The sequence below is a fragment of the Salvelinus fontinalis genome, unplaced genomic scaffold (genome assembly GCF_029448725.1).
Source record: "Salvelinus fontinalis isolate EN_2023a unplaced genomic scaffold, ASM2944872v1 scaffold_0182, whole genome shotgun sequence".
Lineage (NCBI taxonomy): Eukaryota > Metazoa > Chordata > Actinopteri > Salmoniformes > Salmonidae > Salvelinus > Salvelinus fontinalis.
This window is the reverse complement of record NW_026600391.1, coordinates 79684-101038: the sequence shown is the minus strand read 5'-3', so window position 1 is coordinate 101038 and position 21355 is coordinate 79684. Positions and strand designations below refer to the sequence as shown.

Here is a 21355-nt window from a genome sequence, read left to right as displayed (position 1 = left end):
AGTGATAGTAGATACTGATAGTGTTACCAGAATGGATCCTAGTGATAGTAGATACTGATAGTGTTACCAGAATGGATCCTAGTGATAGTAGATACTGATAGTGTTACCAGAATGGATCCTAGTGATAGTAGATACTGATAGTGTTACCAGAATGGATCCTAGTGATAGTAGATACCGATAGTGTTACCAGAATGGATCCTAGCGATAGTAGATACCGATAGTGTTACCAGAATGGATCCTAGCGATAGTAGATACCGATAGTGTTACCAGAATGGATCCTAGCGATAGTAGATACCGATAGTGTTACCAGAATGGATCCTAGCGATAGTAGATACCGATAGTGTTACCAGAATGGATCCTAGCGATAGTAGATACCGATAGTGTTACCAGAATGGATCCTAGTGATAGTAGATACTGATAGTGTTACCAGAATGGATCCTAGTGATAGTAGATACTGATAGTGTTACCCGAATGGATCCTAGTGATAGTAGATACTGATAGTGTTACCAGAATGGATCCTAGTGATAGTAGATACTGATAGTGTTACCAGAATGGATCCTAGTGATAGTAGATACTGATAGTGTTACCAGAATGGATCCTAGTGATAGTAGATACTGATAGTGTTACCAGAATGGATCCTAGTGATAGTAGATACTGATAGTGTTACCAGAATGGATCCTAGTGATAGTAGATACTGATAGTGTTACCAGAATGGATCCTAGTGATAGTAGATACTGATAGTGTTACCAGAATGGATCCTAGTGATAGTAGATACTGATAGTGTTACCAGAATGGATCCTAGTGATAGTAGATACTGATAGTGTTACCAGAATGGATCCTAGTGATAGTAGATACTGATAGTGTTACCAGAATGGATCAACCCTAGTGATAGTAGATACTGATAGTGTTACCAGAATGGATCAACCCTAGTGATAGTAGATACTGATAGTGTTACCAGAATGGACCCTAGTGATAGTAGATACTGATAGTGTTACCAGAATGGACCCTAGTGATAGTAGATACTGATAGTGTTACCAGAATGGATCCTAGTGATAGTAGATACTGATAGTGTTACCAGAATAGATCCTAGTGATAGTAGATACTGATAGTGTTACCAGAATGGACCCTGGTGATAGTAGATACTGATAGTGTTACCAGAATGGATCCTGGTGATAGTAGATACTGATAGTGTTACCAGAATGGATCAACCCTAGTGATAGTAGATACTGATAGTGTTACCAGAATGGATCAACCCTAGTGATAGTAGATACTGATAGTGTTACCAGAATGGATCCTAGTGATAGTAGATACTGATAGTGTTACCAGAATGGATCCTAGTGATAGTAGATACTGATAGTGTTACCAGAATGGATCCTAGTGATAGTAGATACTGATAGTGTTACCAGAATGGATCCTAGTGATAGTAGATACTGATAGTGTTACCAGAATGGATCCTAGTGATAGTAGATACTGATAGTGTTACCAGAATGGATCCTAGTGATAGTAGATACTGATAGTGTTACCAGAATGGATCCTAGTGATAGTAGATACTGATAGTGTTACCAGAATGGATCCTAGTGATAGTAGATACTGATAGTGTTACCAGAATGGATCCTAGTGATAGTAGATACTGATAGTGTTACCAGAATGGATCCTAGTGATAGTAGATACTGATAGTGTTACCAGAATGGATCCTAGTGATATTAGATACTGATAGTGTTACCAGAATGGATCCTAGTGATAGTAGATACTGATAGTGTTACCAGAATGGATCCTAGTGATAGTAGATACTGATAGTGTTACCAGAATGGATCCTAGTGATAGTAGATACTGATAGTGTTACCAGAATGGATCCTAGTGATAGTAGATAGTGATAGTGTTACCAGAATGGATCCTAGTGATAGTAGATAGTGATAGTGTTACCAGAATGGATCCTAGTGATAGTAGATACTGATAGTGTTACCAGAATGGATCCTAGTGATAGTAGATACTGATAGTGTTACCAGAATGGACCCTGGTGATAGTAGATACTGATAGTGTTACCAGAATGGATCCTAGTGATAGTAGATACTGATAGTGTTACCAGAATGGATCAACCCTAGTGATAGTAGATACTGATAGTGTTACCAGAATGGATCAACCCTAGTGATAGTAGATACTGATAGTGTTACCAGAATGGATCCTAGTGATAGTAGATACTGATAGTGTTACCAGAATGGATCCTAGTGATAGTAGATACTGATAGTGTTACCAGAATGGATCCTAGTGATAGTAGATACTGATAGTGTTACCAGAATGGATCCTAGTGATAGTAGATACTGATAGTGTTACCAGAATGGATCCTAGTGATAGTAGATACTGATAGTGTTACCAGAATGGATCAACCCTAGTGATAGTAGATACTGATAGTGTTACCAGAATGGATCCTAGTGATAGTAGATAGTGAGTGTTACCAGAATGGATCCTAGTGATAGTAGATACTGATAGTGTTACCAGAATGGATCCTAGTGATAGTAGATACTGATAGTGTTACCAGAATGGATCAACCCTAGTGATAGTAGATACTGATAGTGTTACCAGAATGGATCCTAGTGATAGTAGATACTGATAGTGTTACCAGAATGGACCCTAGTGATAGTAGATACTGATAGTGTTACCAGAATGAATCCTAGTGATAGTAGATACTGATAGTGTTACCAGAATAGATCCTAGTGATAGTAGATACTGATAGTGTTACCAGAATGGACCCTGGTGATAGTAGATACTGATAGTGTTACCAGAATGGATCCTAGTGATAGTAGATACTGATAGTGTTACCAGAATGGATCAACCCTAGTGATAGTAGATACTGATAGTGTTACCAGAATGGATCAACCCTAGTGATAGTAGATACTGATAGTGTTACCAGAATGGATCCTAGTGATAGTAGATACTGATAGTGTTACCAGAATGGATCCTAGTGATAGTAGATACTGATAGTGTTACCAGAATGGATCCTAGTGATAGTAGATACTGATAATGTTACCAGAATGGATCCTAGTGATAGTAGATACTGATAGTGTTACCAGAATGGATCCTAGTGATAGTAGATACTGATAGTGTTACCAGAATGGATCCTAGTGATAGTAGATACTGATAGTGTTACCAGAATGGATCCTAGTGATAGTAGATACTGATAGTGTTACCAGAATGGATCCTAGTGATAGTAGATACTGATAGTGTTACCAGAATGGATCCTAGTGATAGTAGATACTGATAGTGTTACCAGAATGGATCCTAGTGATAGTAGATACTGATAGTGTTACCAGAATGGATCCTAGTGATAGTAGATACTGATAGTGTTACCAGAATGGATCCTAGTGATAGTAGATACTGATAGTGTTACCAGAATGGATCAACCCTAGTGATAGTAGATACTGATAGTGTTACCAGAATGGATCCTAGTGATAGTAGATACTGATAGTGTTACCAGAATGGATCCTAGTGATAGTAGATAGTGATAGTGTTACCAGAATGGATCCTAGTGATAGTAGATACTGATAGTGTTACCAGAATGGATCCTAGTGATAGTAGATACTGATAGTGTTACCAGAATGGATCCTAGTGATATTAGATACTGATAGTGTTACCAGAATGGACCCTGGTGATAGTAGATACTGATAGTGTTACCAGAATGGATCCTAGTGATAGTAGATACTGATAGTGTTACCAGAATGGATCAACCCTAGTGATAGTAGATACTGATAGTGTTACCAGAATGGATCCTAGTGATAGTAGATACTGATAGTGTTACCAGAATGGATCCTAGTGATAGTAGATACTGATAGTGTTACCAGAATGGATCCTAGTGATAGTAGATACTGATAGTGTTACCAGAATGGATCCTAGTGATAGTAGATACTGATAGTGTTACCAGAATGGATCCTAGTGATAGTAGATACTGATAGTGTTACCAGAATGGATCCTAGTGATAGTAGATACTGATAGTGTTACCAGAATGGATCAACCCTAGTGATAGTAGATACTGATAGTGTTACCAGAATGGATCCTAGTGATAGTAGATACTGATAGTGTTACCAGAATGGATCCTAGTGATAGTAGATACTGATAGTGTTACCAGAATGGATCCTAGTGATAGTAGATCCTGATAGTGTTACCAGAATGGATCCTAGTGATAGTAGATACTGATAGTGTTACCAGAATGGATCCTAGTGATAGTAGATACTGATAGTGTTACCAGAATGGATCCTAGTGATAGTAGATACTGATAGTGTTACCAGAATGGATCCTAGTGATAGTAGATACTGATAGTGTTACCAGAATGGATCCTAGTGATAGTAGATACTGATAGTGTTACCAGAATGGATCCTAGTGATAGTAGATCCTGATAGTGTTACCAGAATGGATCAACCCTAGTGATAGTAGATACTGATAGTGTTACCAGAATGGATCCTAGTGATAGTAGATAGTGATAGTGTTACCAGAATGGATCCTAGTGATAGTAGATCCTGATAGTGTTACCAGATAGTGATAGTAGATACTGATAGTGTTACCAGAATGGATCCTAGTGATAGTAGATAGTGATAGTGTTACCAGAATGGATCCTAGTGATAGTAGATCCTGATAGTGTTACCAGAATGGATCAACCCTAGTGATAGTAGATAGTGATAGTGTTACCAGAATGGATCCTAGTGATAGTAGATAGTGATAGTGTTACCAGAATGGTTCCTAGTGATAGTAGATACTGATAGTGTTACCAGAATGGACCCTAGTGATAGTAGATACTGATAGTGTTACCAGAATGGATCCTAGTGATAGTAGATACTGATAGTGTTACCAGAATAGATCCTAGTGATAGTAGATACTGATAGTGTTACCAGAATGGACCCTGGTGATAGTAGATACTGATAGTGTTACCAGAATGGATCCTAGTGATAGTAGATACTGATAGTGTTACCAGAATGGATCCTAGTGATAGTAGATACTGATAGTGTTACCAGAATGGATCAACCCTAGTGATAGTAGATACTGATAGTGTTACCAGAATGGATCAACCCTAGTGATAGTAGATACTGATAGTGTTACCAGAATGGATCCTAGTGATAGTAGATACTGATAATGTTACCAGAATGGATCCTAGTGATAGTAGATACTGATAGTGTTACCAGAATGGATCCTAGTGATAGTAGATACTGATAGTGTTACCAGAATGGATCCTAGTGATAGTAGATACTGATAGTGTTACCAGAATGGATCCTAGTGATAGTAGATACTGATAGTGTTACCAGAATGGATCCTAGTGATAGTAGATACTGATAGTGTTACCAGAATGGATCCTAGTGATAGTAGATACTGATAGTGTTACCAGAATGGATCCTAGTGATAGTAGATACTGATAGTGTTACCAGAATGGATCCTAGTGATAGTAGATACTGATAGTGTTACCAGAATGGATCCTAGTGATAGTAGATAGTGATAGTGTTACCAGAATGGATCCTAGTGATAGTAGATAGTGATAGTGTTACCAGAATGGATCCTAGTGATAGTAGATACTGATAGTGTTACCAGAATGGACCCTGGTGATAGTAGATACTGATAGTGTTACCAGAATGGATCCTAGTGATAGTAGATACTGATAGTGTTACCAGAATGGATCCTAGTGATAGTAGATCCTGATAGTGTTACCAGAATGGATCAACCCTAGTGATAGTAGATACTGATAGTGTTACCAGAATGGATCCTAGTGATAGTAGATAGTGATAGTGTTACCAGAATGGATCCTAGTGATAGTAGATCCTGATAGTGTTACCAGAATGGATCAACCCTAGTGATAGTAGATACTGATAGTGTTACCAGAATGGATCCTAGTGATAGTAGATAGTGATAGTGTTACCAGAATGGATCCTAGTGATAGTAGATCCTGATAGTGTTACCAGAATGGATCAACCCTAGTGATAGTAGATAGTGATAGTGTTGCCAGAATGGATCCTAGTGATAGTAGATAGTGATAGTGTTACCAGAATGGTTCCTAGTGATAGTAGATACTGATAGTGTTACCAGAATGGACCCTAGTGATAGTAGATACTGATAGTGTTACCAGAATGGATCCTAGTGATAGTAGATACTGATAGTGTTACCAGAATAGATCCTAGTGATAGTAGATACTGATAGTGTTACCAGAATGGACCCTGGTGATAGTAGATACTGATAGTGTTACCAGAATGGATCCTAGTGATAGTAGATACTGATAGTGTTACCAGAATGGATCCTAGTGATAGTAGATACTGATAGTGTTACCAGAATGGATCAACCCTAGTGATAGTAGATACTGATAGTGTTACCAGAATGGATCAACCCTAGTGATAGTAGATACTGATAGTGTTACCAGAATGGATCCTAGTGATAGTAGATACTGATAATGTTACCAGAATGGATCCTAGTGATAGTAGATACTGATAGTGTTACCAGAATGGATCCTAGTGATAGTAGATACTGATAGTGTTACCAGAATGGATCCTAGTGATAGTAGATACTGATAGTGTTACCAGAATGGATCCTAGTGATAGTAGATACTGATAGTGTTACCAGAATGGATCCTAGTGATAGTAGATACTGATAGTGTTACCAGAATGGATCCTAGTGATAGTAGATACTGATAGTGTTACCAGAATGGATCCTAGTGATAGTAGATACTGATAGTGTTACCAGAATGGATCCTAGTGATAGTAGATACTGATAGTGTTACCAGAATGGATCCTAGTGATAGTAGATACTGATAGTGTTACCAGAATGGATCCTAGTGATAGTAGATAGTGATAGTGTTACCAGAATGGATCCTAGTGATAGTAGATAGTGATAGTGTTACCAGAATGGATCCTAGTGATAGTAGATACTGATAGTGTTACCAGAATGGACCCTGGTGATAGTAGATACTGATAGTGTTACCAGAATGGATCCTAGTGATAGTAGATACTGATAGTGTTACCAGAATGGATCCTAGTGATAGTAGATACTGATAGTGTTACCAGAATGGATCAACCCTAGTGATAGTAGATACTGATAGTGTTACCAGAATGGATCCTAGTGATAGTAGATACTGATAGTGTTACCAGAATGGATCCTAGTGATAGTAGATACTGATAGTGTTACCAGAATGGATCCTAGTGATAGTAGATACTGATAGTGTTACCAGAATGGATCCTAGTGATAGTAGATAGTGATAGTGTTACCAGAATGGATCCTAGTGATAGTAGATCCTGATAGTGTTACCAGAATGGATCAACCCTAGTGATAGTAGATACTGATAGTGTTACCAGAATGGATCCTAGTGATAGTAGATAGTGATAGTGTTACCAGAATGGATCCTAGTGATAGTAGATCCTGATAGTGTTACCAGAATGGATCAACCCTAGTGATAGTAGATAGTGATAGTGTTGCCAGAATGGATCCTAGTGATAGTAGATAGTGATAGTGTTACCAGAATGGTTCCTAGTGATAGTAGATACTGATAGTGTTACCAGAATGGACCCTAGTGATAGTAGATACTGATAGTGTTACCAGAATGGATCCTAGTGATAGTAGATACTGATAGTGTTACCAGAATAGATCCTAGTGATAGTAGATACTGATAGTGTTACCAGAATGGACCCTGGTGATAGTAGATACTGATAGTGTTACCAGAATGGATCCTAGTGATAGTAGATACTGATAGTGTTACCAGAATGGATCCTAGTGATAGTAGATACTGATAGTGTTACCAGAATGGATCAACCCTAGTGATAGTAGATACTGATAGTGTTACCAGAATGGATCAACCCTAGTGATAGTAGATACTGATAGTGTTACCAGAATGGATCCTAGTGATAGTAGATACTGATAATGTTACCAGAATGGATCCTAGTGATAGTAGATACTGATAGTGTTACCAGAATGGATCCTAGTGATAGTAGATACTGATAGTGTTACCAGAATGGATCCTAGTGATAGTAGATACTGATAGTGTTACCAGAATGGATCCTAGTGATAGTAGATACTGATAGTGTTACCAGAATGGATCCTAGTGATAGTAGATACTGATAGTGTTACCAGAATGGATCCTAGTGATAGTAGATACTGATAGTGTTACCAGAATGGATCCTAGTGATAGTAGATACTGATAGTGTTACCAGAATGGATCCTAGTGATAGTAGATACTGATAGTGTTACCAGAATGGATCCTAGTGATAGTAGATACTGATAGTGTTACCAGAATGGATCCTAGTGATAGTAGATAGTGATAGTGTTACCAGAATGGATCCTAGTGATAGTAGATAGTGATAGTGTTACCAGAATGGATCCTAGTGATAGTAGATACTGATAGTGTTACCAGAATGGACCCTGGTGATAGTAGATACTGATAGTGTTACCAGAATGGATCCTAGTGATAGTAGATACTGATAGTGTTACCAGAATGGATCCTAGTGATAGTAGATACTGATAGTGTTACCAGAATGGATCAACCCTAGTGATAGTAGATACTGATAGTGTTACCAGAATGGATCCTAGTGATAGTAGATACTGATAGTGTTACCAGAATGGATCCTAGTGATAGTAGATACTGATAGTGTTACCAGAATGGATCCTAGTGATAGTAGATACTGATAGTGTTACCAGAATGGATCCTAGTGATAGTAGATACTGATAGTGTTACCAGAATGGATCCTAGTGATAGTAGATACTGATAGTGTTACCAGAATGGATCAACCCTAGTGATAGTAGATACTGATAGTGTTACCAGAATGGATCAACCCTAGTGATAGTAGATACTGATAGTGTTACCAGAATGGATCAACCCTAGTGATAGTAGATACTGATAGTGTTACCAGAATGGATCAACCCTAGTGATAGTAGATACTGATAGTGTTACCAGAATGGATCCTAGTGATAGTAGATACTGATAGTGTTACCAGAATGGATCCTAGTGATAGTAGATACTGATAGTGTTACCAGAATGGATCCTAGTGATAGTAGATACTGATAGTGTTACCAGAATGGATCCTAGTGATAGTAGATACTGATAGTGTTACCAGAATAGATCCTAGTGATAGTAGATACTGATAGTGTTACCAGAATGGACCCTGGTGATAGTAGATACTGATAGTGTTACCAGAATGGACCCTAGTGATAGTAGATACTGATAGTGTTACCAGAATGGATCCTAGTGATAGTAGATACTGATAGTGTTACCAGAATAGATCCTAGTGATAGTAGATACTGATAGTGTTACCAGAATGGACCCTGGTGATAGTAGATACTGATAGTGTTACCAGAATGGACCCTAGTGATAGTGTTACCAGAATGGATCCTAGTGATAGTAGATACTGATAGTGTTACCAGAATGGATCAACCCTAGTGATAGTAGATACTGATAGTGTTACCAGAATGGATCCTAGTGATAGTAGATAGTGATAGTGTTACCAGAATGGATCCTAGTGATAGTAGATACTGATAGTGTTACCAGAATGGACCCTAGTGATAGTAGATACTGATAGTGTTACCAGAATGGATCCTAGTGATAGTAGATACTGATAGTGTTACCAGAATGGATCCTAGTGATAGTAGATACTGATAGTGTTACCAGAATGGACCCTGGTGATAGTAGATACTGATAGTGTTACCAGAATGGATCCTAGTGATAGTAGATACTGATAGTGTTACCAGAATGGATCAACCCTAGTGATAGTAGATACTGATAGTGTTACCAGAATGGATCCTAGTGATAGTAGATACTGATAGTGTTACCAGAATGGATCCTAGTGATAGTAGATACTGATAATGTTACCAGAATGGATCCTAGTGATAGTAGATACTGATAGTGTTACCAGAATGGATCCTAGTGATAGTAGATACTGATAGTGTTACCAGAATGGATCCTAGTGATAGTAGATACTGATAGTGTTACCAGAATGGATCCTAGTGATAGTAGATACTGATAGTGTTACCAGAATGGATCCTAGTGATAGTAGATACTGATAGTGTTACCAGAATGGATCCTAGTGATAGTAGATACTGATAGTGTTACCAGAATGGATCAACCCTAGTGATAGTAGATACTGATAGTGTTACCAGAATGGATCAACCCTAGTGATAGTAGATACTGATAGTGTTACCAGAATGGATCAACCCTAGTGATAGTAGATACTGATAGTGTTACCAGAATGGATCAACCCTAGTGATAGTAGATACTGATAGTGTTACCAGAATGGATCCTAGTGATAGTAGATACTGATAGTGTTACCAGAATGGATCCTAGTGATAGTAGATAGTGATAGTGTTACCAGAATGGATCCTAGTGATAGTAGATAGTGATAGTGTTACCAGAATGGATCCTAGTGATAGTAGATACTGATAGTGTTACCAGAATGGATCCTAGTGATAGTAGATACTGATAGTGTTACCAGAATGGACCCTGGTGATAGTAGATACTGATAGTGTTACCAGAATGGATCAACCCTAGTGATAGTAGATACTGATAGTGTTACCAGAATGGATCCTAGTGATAGTAGATACTGATAGTGTTACCAGAATGGATCCTAGTGATAGTAGATACTGATAGTGTTACCAGAATGGATCCTAGTGATAGTAGATACTGATAGTGTTACCAGAATGGATCCTAGTGATAGTAGATACTGATAGTGTTACCAGAATGGATCCTAGTGATAGTAGATACTGATAGTGTTACCAGAATGGATCAACCCTAGTGATAGTAGATACTGATAGTGTTACCAGAATGGATCAACCCTAGTGATAGTAGATACTGATAGTGTTACCAGAATGGATCAACCCTAGTGATAGTAGATACTGATAGTGTTACCAGAATGGATCAACCCTAGTGATAGTAGATACTGATAGTGTTACCAGAATGGATCCTAGTGATAGTAGATACTGATAGTGTTACCAGAATGGATCCTAGTGATAGTAGATACTGATAGTGTTACCAGAATGGATCCTAGTGATAGTAGATACTGATAGTGTTACCAGAATGGATCAACCCTAGTGATAGTAGATACTGATAGTGTTACCAGAATGGATCCTAGTGATAGTAGATACTGATAGTGTTACCAGAATGGACCCTAGTGATAGTAGATACTGATAGTGTTACCAGAATGGATCCTAGTGATAGTAGATACTGATAGTGTTACCAGAATAGATCCTAGTGATAGTAGATACTGATAGTGTTACCAGAATGGACCCTGGTGATAGTAGATACTGATAGTGTTACCAGAATGGATCCTAGTGATAGTAGATACTGATAGTGTTACCAGAATGGATCCTAGTGATAGTAGATACTGATAGTGTTACCAGAATGGATCCTAGTGATAGTAGATACTGATAGTGTTACCAGAATGGATCCTAGTGATAGTAGATACTGATAGTGTTACCAGAATGGATCCTAGTGATAGTAGATACTGATAGTGTTACCAGAATGGATCCTAGTGATAGTAGATACTGATAGTGTTACCAGAATGGATCAACCCTAGTGATAGTAGATACTGATAGTGTTACCAGAATGGATCAACCCTAGTGATAGTAGATACTGATAGTGTTACCAGAATGGATCCTAGTGATAGTAGATAGTGATAGTGTTACCAGAATGGATCCTAGTGATAGTAGATCCTGATAGTGTTACCAGAATGGATCAACCCTAGTGATAGTAGATACTGATAGTGTTACCAGAATGGATCCTAGTGATAGTAGATAGTGATAGTGTTACCAGAATGGATCCTAGTGATAGTAGATCCTGATAGTGTTACCAGAATGGATCAACCCTAGTGATAGTAGATAGTGATAGTGTTGCCAGAATGGATCCTAGTGATAGTAGATAGTGATAGTGTTACCAGAATGGTTCCTAGTGATAGTAGATACTGATAGTGTTACCAGAATGGACCCTAGTGATAGTAGATACTGATAGTGTTACCAGAATGGATCCTAGTGATAGTAGATACTGATAGTGTTACCAGAATAGATCCTAGTGATAGTAGATACTGATAGTGTTACCAGAATGGACCCTGGTGATAGTAGATACTGATAGTGTTACCAGAATGGATCCTAGTGATAGTAGATACTGATAGTGTTACCAGAATGGATCCTAGTGATAGTAGATACTGATAGTGTTACCAGAATGGATCAACCCTAGTGATAGTAGATACTGATAGTGTTACCAGAATGGATCAACCCTAGTGATAGTAGATACTGATAGTGTTACCAGAATGGATCCTAGTGATAGTAGATACTGATAATGTTACCAGAATGGATCCTAGTGATAGTAGATACTGATAGTGTTACCAGAATGGATCCTAGTGATAGTAGATACTGATAGTGTTACCAGAATGGATCCTAGTGATAGTAGATACTGATAGTGTTACCAGAATGGATCCTAGTGATAGTAGATACTGATAGTGTTACCAGAATGGATCCTAGTGATAGTAGATACTGATAGTGTTACCAGAATGGATCCTAGTGATAGTAGATACTGATAGTGTTACCAGAATGGATCCTAGTGATAGTAGATACTGATAGTGTTACCAGAATGGATCCTAGTGATAGTAGATACTGATAGTGTTACCAGAATGGATCCTAGTGATAGTAGATAGTGATAGTGTTACCAGAATGGATCCTAGTGATAGTAGATAGTGATAGTGTTACCAGAATGGATCCTAGTGATAGTAGATAGTGATAGTGTTACCAGAATGGATCCTAGTGATAGTAGATACTGATAGTGTTACCAGAATGGACCCTGGTGATAGTAGATACTGATAGTGTTACCAGAATGGATCCTAGTGATAGTAGATACTGATAGTGTTACCAGAATGGATCCTAGTGATAGTAGATACTGATAGTGTTACCAGAATGGATCAACCCTAGTGATAGTAGATACTGATAGTGTTACCAGAATGGATCCTAGTGATAGTAGATACTGATAGTGTTACCAGAATGGATCCTAGTGATAGTAGATACTGATAGTGTTACCAGAATGGATCCTAGTGATAGTAGATACTGATAGTGTTACCAGAATGGATCCTAGTGATAGTAGATAGTGATAGTGTTACCAGAATGGATCCTAGTGATAGTAGATCCTGATAGTGTTACCAGAATGGATCAACCCTAGTGATAGTAGATACTGATAGTGTTACCAGAATGGATCCTAGTGATAGTAGATAGTGATAGTGTTACCAGAATGGATCCTAGTGATAGTAGATCCTGATAGTGTTACCAGAATGGATCAACCCTAGTGATAGTAGATAGTGATAGTGTTGCCAGAATGGATCCTAGTGATAGTAGATAGTGATAGTGTTACCAGAATGGTTCCTAGTGATAGTAGATACTGATAGTGTTACCAGAATGGACCCTAGTGATAGTAGATACTGATAGTGTTACCAGAATGGATCCTAGTGATAGTAGATACTGATAGTGTTACCAGAATAGATCCTAGTGATAGTAGATACTGATAGTGTTACCAGAATGGACCCTGGTGATAGTAGATACTGATAGTGTTACCAGAATGGATCCTAGTGATAGTAGATACTGATAGTGTTACCAGAATGGATCCTAGTGATAGTAGATACTGATAGTGTTACCAGAATGGATCAACCCTAGTGATAGTAGATACTGATAGTGTTACCAGAATGGATCAACCCTAGTGATAGTAGATACTGATAGTGTTACCAGAATGGATCCTAGTGATAGTAGATACTGATAATGTTACCAGAATGGATCCTAGTGATAGTAGATACTGATAGTGTTACCAGAATGGATCCTAGTGATAGTAGATACTGATAGTGTTACCAGAATGGATCCTAGTGATAGTAGATACTGATAGTGTTACCAGAATGGATCCTAGTGATAGTAGATACTGATAGTGTTACCAGAATGGATCCTAGTGATAGTAGATACTGATAGTGTTACCAGAATGGATCCTAGTGATAGTAGATACTGATAGTGTTACCAGAATGGATCCTAGTGATAGTAGATACTGATAGTGTTACCAGAATGGATCCTAGTGATAGTAGATACTGATAGTGTTACCAGAATGGATCCTAGTGATAGTAGATACTGATAGTGTTACCAGAATGGATCCTAGTGATAGTAGATAGTGATAGTGTTACCAGAATGGATCCTAGTGATAGTAGATAGTGATAGTGTTACCAGAATGGATCCTAGTGATAGTAGATACTGATAGTGTTACCAGAATGGACCCTGGTGATAGTAGATACTGATAGTGTTACCAGAATGGATCCTAGTGATAGTAGATACTGATAGTGTTACCAGAATGGATCCTAGTGATAGTAGATACTGATAGTGTTACCAGAATGGATCAACCCTAGTGATAGTAGATACTGATAGTGTTACCAGAATGGATCCTAGTGATAGTAGATACTGATAGTGTTACCAGAATGGATCCTAGTGATAGTAGATACTGATAGTGTTACCAGAATGGATCCTAGTGATAGTAGATACTGATAGTGTTACCAGAATGGATCCTAGTGATAGTAGATACTGATAGTGTTACCAGAATGGATCCTAGTGATAGTAGATACTGATAGTGTTACCAGAATGGATCAACCCTAGTGATAGTAGATACTGATAGTGTTACCAGAATGGATCAACCCTAGTGATAGTAGATACTGATAGTGTTACCAGAATGGATCAACCCTAGTGATAGTAGATACTGATAGTGTTACCAGAATGGATCAACCCTAGTGATAGTAGATACTGATAGTGTTACCAGAATGGATCCTAGTGATAGTAGATACTGATAGTGTTACCAGAATGGATCCTAGTGATAGTAGATACTGATAGTGTTACCAGAATGGATCCTAGTGATAGTAGATACTGATAGTGTTACCAGAATGGATCCTAGTGATAGTAGATACTGATAGTGTTACCAGAATAGATCCTAGTGATAGTAGATACTGATAGTGTTACCAGAATGGACCCTGGTGATAGTAGATACTGATAGTGTTACCAGAATGGACCCTAGTGATAGTAGATACTGATAGTGTTACCAGAATGGATCCTAGTGATAGTAGATACTGATAGTGTTACCAGAATAGATCCTAGTGATAGTAGATACTGATAGTGTTACCAGAATGGACCCTGGTGATAGTAGATACTGATAGTGTTACCAGAATGGACCCTAGTGATAGTGTTACCAGAATGGATCCTAGTGATAGTAGATACTGATAGTGTTACCAGAATGGATCAACCCTAGTGATAGTAGATACTGATAGTGTTACCAGAATGGATCCTAGTGATAGTAGATAGTGATAGTGTTACCAGAATGGATCCTAGTGATAGTAGATACTGATAGTGTTACCAGAATGGACCCTAGTGATAGTAGATACTGATAGTGTTACCAGAATGGATCCTAGTGATAGTAGATACTGATAGTGTTACCAGAATGGATCCTAGTGATAGTAGATACTGATAGTGTTACCAGAATGGACCCTGGTGATAGTAGATACTGATAGTGTTACCAGAATGGATCCTAGTGATAGTAGATACTGATAGTGTTACCAGAATGGATCAACCCTAGTGATAGTAGATACTGATAGTGTTACCAGAATGGATCCTAGTGATAGTAGATACTGATAGTGTTACCAGAATGGATCCTAGTGATAGTAGATACTGATAATGTTACCAGAATGGATCCTAGTGATAGTAGATACTGATAGTGTTACCAGAATGGATCCTAGTGATAGTAGATACTGATAGTGTTACCAGAATGGATCCTAGTGATAGTAGATACTGATAGTGTTACCAGAATGGATCCTAGTGATAGTAGATACTGATAGTGTTACCAGAATGGATCCTAGTGATAGTAGATACTGATAGTGTTACCAGAATGGATCCTAGTGATAGTAGATACTGATAGTGTTACCAGAATGGATCAACCCTAGTGATAGTAGATACTGATAGTGTTACCAGAATGGATCAACCCTAGTGATAGTAGATACTGATAGTGTTACCAGAATGGATCAACCCTAGTGATAGTAGATACTGATAGTGTTACCAGAATGGATCAACCCTAGTGATAGTAGATACTGATAGTGTTACCAGAATGGATCCTAGTGATAGTAGATACTGATAGTGTTACCAGAATGGATCCTAGTGATAGTAGATAGTGATAGTGTTACCAGAATGGATCCTAGTGATAGTAGATAGTGATAGTGTTACCAGAATGGATCCTAGTGATAGTAGATACTGATAGTGTTACCAGAATGGATCCTAGTGATAGTAGATACTGATAGTGTTACCAGAATGGACCCTGGTGATAGTAGATACTGATAGTGTTACCAGAATGGATCAACCCTAGTGATAGTAGATACTGATAGTGTTACCAGAATGGATCCTAGTGATAGTAGATACTGATAGTGTTACCAGAATGGATCCTAGTGATAGTAGATACTGATAGTGTTACCAGAATGGATCCTAGTGATAGTAGATACTGATAGTGTTACCAGAATGGATCCTAGTGATAGTAGATACTGATAGTGTTACCAGAATGGATCCTAGTGATAGTAGATACTGATAGTGTTACCAGAATGGATCAACCCTAGTGATAGTAGATACTGATAGTGTTACCAGAATGGATCAACCCTAGTGATAGTAGATACTGATAGTGTTACCAGAATGGATCAACCCTAGTGATAGTAGATACTGATAGTGTTACCAGAATGGATCCTAGTGATAGTAGATACTGATAGTGTTACCAGAATGGATCCTAGTGATAGTAGATACTGATAGTGTTACCAGAATGGATCCTAGTGATAGTAGATACTGATAGTGTTACCAGAATGGATCAACCCTAGTGATAGTAGATACTGATAGTGTTACCAGAATGGATCCTAGTGATAGTAGATACTGATAGTGTTACCAGAATGGACCCTAGTGATAGTAGATACTGATAGTGTTACCAGAATGGATCCTAGTGATAGTAGATACTGATAGTGTTACCAGAATAGATCCTAGTGATAGTAGATACTGATAGTGTTACCAGAATGGACCCTGGTGATAGTAGATACTGATAGTGTTACCAGAATGGATCCTAGTGATAGTAGATACTGATAGTGTTACCAGAATGGATCCTAGTGATAGTAGATACTGATAGTGTTACCAGAATGGATCCTAGTGATAGTAGATACTGATAGTGTTACCAGAATGGATCCTAGTGATAGTAGATACTGATAGTGTTACCAGAATGGATCCTAGTGATAGTAGATACTGATAGTGTTACCAGAATGGATCCTAGTGATAGTAGATACTGATAGTGTTACCAGAATGGATCCTAGTGATAGTAGATACTGATAGTGTTACCAGAATGGATCCTAGTGATAGTAGATACTGATAGTGTTACCAGAATGGATCCTAGTGATAGTAGATACTGATAGTGTTACCAGAATGGATCAACCCTAGTGATAGTAGATACTGATAGTGTTACCAGAATGGATCCTAGTGATAGTAGATACTGATAGTGTTACCAGAATAGATCCTAGTGATAGTAGATACTGATAGTGTTACCAGAATGGATCCTAGTGATAGTAGATACTGATAGTGTTACCAGAATAGATCCTAGTGATAGTAGATACTGATAGTGTTACCAGAATGGATCCTAGTGATAGTAGATACTGATAGTGTTACCAGAATGGATCAACCCTAGTGATAGTAGATACTGATAGTGTTACCAGAATGGATCCTAGTGATAGTAGATACTGATAGTGTTACCAGAATGGATCCTAGTGATAGTAGATACTGATAGTGTTACCAGAATGGATCCTAGTGATAGTAGATACTGATAGTGTTACCAGAATAGATCCTAGTGATAGTAGATACTGATAGTGTTACCAGAATGGACCCTGGTGATAGTAGATACTGATAGTGTTACCAGAATGGATCCTGGTGATAGTAGATACTGATAGTGTTACCAGAATGGATCCTAGTGATAGTAGATACTGATAGTGTTACCAGAATGGATCCTAGTGATAGTAGATACTGATAGTGTTACCAGAATGGATCCTAGTGATAGTAGATACTGATAGTGTTACCAGAATGGATCCTAGTGATAGTAGATACTGATAGTGTTACCAGAATGGATCCTAGTGATAGTAGATACTGATAGTGTTACCAGAATGGATCCTGGTGATAGTAGATACTGATAGTGTTACCAGAATGGATCCTAGTGATAGTAGATACTGATAGTGTTACCAGAATGGATCCTAGTGATAGTAGATACTGATAGTGTTACCAGAATGGATCCTAGTGATAGTAGATACTGATAGTGTTACCAGAATGGATCCTAGTGATAGTAGATACTGATAGTGTTACCAGAATGGATCCTAGTGATAGTAGATACTGATAGTGTTACCAGAATGGATCAACCCTAGTGATAGTAGATACTGATAGTGTTACCAGAATGGATCCTAGTGATAGTAGATACTGATAGTTTTACCAGAATAGATCCTAGTGATAGTAGATACTGATAGTGTTACCAGAATGGATCCTAGTGATAGTAGATACTGATAGTGTTACCAGAATGGACCCTGGTGATAGTAGATACTGATAGTGTTACCAGAATGGATCCTAGTGATAGTAGATACTGATAGTGTTACCAGAATGGATCAACCCTAGTGATAGTAGATACTGATAGTGTTACCAGAATGGATCCTAGTGATAGTAGATACTGATAGTGATACCAGAATGGATCCTAGTGATAGTAGATACTGATAGTGTTACCAGAATGGATCCTAGTGATAGTAGATACTGATAGTGTTACCAGAATGGATCCTAGTGATAGTAGATACTGATAGTGTTACCAGAATGGATCCTAGTGATAGTAGATACTGATAGTGTTACCAGAATGGATCCTAGTGATAGTAGATACTGATAGTGTTACCAGAATGGATCCTAGTGATAGTAGATACTGATAGTGTTACCAGAATGGATCCTAGTGATAGTAGATACTGATAGTGTTACCAGAATGGATCCTAGTGATAGTAGATACTGATAGTGTTACCAGAATGGATCCTAGTGATAGTAGATACTGATAGTGTTACCAGAATGGATCCTAGTGATAGTAGATACTGATAGTGTTACCAGAATGGATCCTAGTGATAGTAGATAGTGAATAGTGACAGTAGATAGTGATAGTAGATGGTGATAGTGATAGTAGATGGTGATAGTAGATAGTGAATAGTGACAGTAGATAGTGATAGTAGATGGTGATAGTAGATGGTGATAGTGATATTAGATAGCAGATAGTGATAGTAGATAGTAGATGGTGATATTAGATGGTGATAGTAGATGGTGATAGTAGATAGTAGATAGTGATAGTAGATGGTGATAGTGATAGTAGATGGTGATAGTGATAGTAGATGGTGATAGTGATAGTAGATGGTGATAGTGATATTAGATAGCAGATGGTGATAGCAGATAGTGATAGCAGATAGTGAATAGTGATAGTAGATAGTGAATAGTGATAGTAGATAGTAGATAGTGATAGTAGATAGTAGATAATGATAGTGGTCCTGACTCCTCACCCTGACTGAGTTGTCCTCCATAAGATCTTGTTGATGGCTTTACAAGGGAATGGACCTGAGACACAACGAGACAGACGACGAGGAGTTAATGAGGTCCCAAGGGAATGGACCTGAGACGCAACGAGACAGACGACGAGGAGTTAATGAGGTCCCAAGGGAACGGACCTGAGACACAACGAGACAGACGACGAGGAGTTAATGAGTTCCCAAGGGAACGGACCTGAGACACAACGAGACAGACGACGAGGAGTTAATGAGGTCCCAAGGGAATGGACCTGAGACGCAACGAGACAGACGACGAGGAGTTAATGAGGTCCCAAGGGAACGGACCTGAGACACAACGAGACGACGAGGAGTTAATGAGTTCCCAAGGGAACGGACCTGAGACACAACGAGACAGACAAGGAGTTAATGAGGTCCCAAGGGAACGGACCTGAGACACAACGAGACAGACGACGAGGAGTTAATGAGGTCCCAAGGGAACGGACCTGAGACACAACGAGACGACAAGGAGTTAATGAGGTCCCAAGGGAACGGACCTGAGACAACGAGACAGACGACGAGGAGTTAATGAGGTCCCGAGGGAACGGACCTGAGACTCAACGAGACGACGAGGAGTTAATGAGGTCCCAAGGGAACGGACCTGAGACACAACGAGACAGACGACAAGGAGTTAATGAGGTCCCAAGGGAACGGACCTGAGACACAACAAGGAGTTAATGAGGTCCCAAGGGAACGGACCTGAGACACAACGAGACAGACGACGAGGAGTTAATGAGGTCCCAAGGGAACGGACCTGAGACACAACGAGACAAACGCCGAGGAGTTAATGAGGTCCCAAGGGAACGGACCTGAGACGCAACGAGACAGACGACGAGGAGTTAATGAGGTCCCAAGGGAACGGACCTGAGACACAACGAGACGACGAGGAGTTAATGAGGTCCCAAGGGAACGGACCTGAGACACAACGAGACAGACAACGAGGAGTTAATGAGGTCCCAAGGGAACGGACCTGAGACACAACGAGACAGACGACGAGGAGTTAATGAGTTCCCAGGGGAACGGACCTGAGACACAACGAGACAGACGACGAGGAGTTAATGAGGTCCCAAGGGAACGGACCTGAGACACAACGAGACAGACGACGAGGAGTTAATGAGGTCCCAAGGGAACGGACCTGAGACACAACGAGACAGACGACGAGGAGTTAATGAGGTCCCAAGGGAACGGACCTGAGACACAACGAGACAGACGACGAGGAGTTAATGAGGTCCCAAGGGAACGGACCTGAGACACAACGAGACAGACGACGAGGAGTTAATGAGGTCCCAAGGGAACGGACCTGAGACACAACGAGACGACAAGGAGTTAATGAGGTCCCAAGGGAACGGACCTGAGACACAACGAGACAGACGACGAGGAGTTAATGAGGTCCCAAGGGAACGGACCTGAGACACAACGAGACGACGAGGAGTTAATGAGGTCCCAAGGGAACGGACCTGAGACACAACGAGACAGACGACGAGGAGTTAATGAGTTCCCAAGGGAACGGACCTGAGACACAACGAGACAGACAAGGAGTTAATGAGGTCCCAAGGGAACGGACCTGAGACACAACGAGACAAACGACGAGGAGTTAATGAGGTCCCAAGGGAACGGACCTGAGACACAACGAGACGACAAGGAGTTAATGAGGTCCCAAGGGAACGGACCTGAGACACAACGAGACAGACGACGAGGAGTTAATGAGGTCCCAAGGGAACGGACCTGAGACACAACGA

At 39.3% G+C, this 21355-nt stretch overlaps 1 protein-coding gene across 1 annotated transcript in view; it reads right to left on the bottom strand.

Annotated features, from left to right (window-relative positions):
• LOC129844150 (lethal(2) giant larvae protein homolog 1-like) overlaps positions 1 to 21355 on the bottom strand; it is a gene marked incomplete at its 5' end in the record, with an annotated part of 121869 nt that overhangs the window by 84792 nt on the left and 15722 nt on the right. Inside the window, one exon of the mRNA XM_055912559.1 lies at positions 19575 to 19629. Within this exon, the coding sequence (XP_055768534.1) occupies positions 19575 to 19629 (55 nt within the window). The remainder of the gene's footprint in view (positions 1 to 19574; positions 19630 to 21355) is intronic.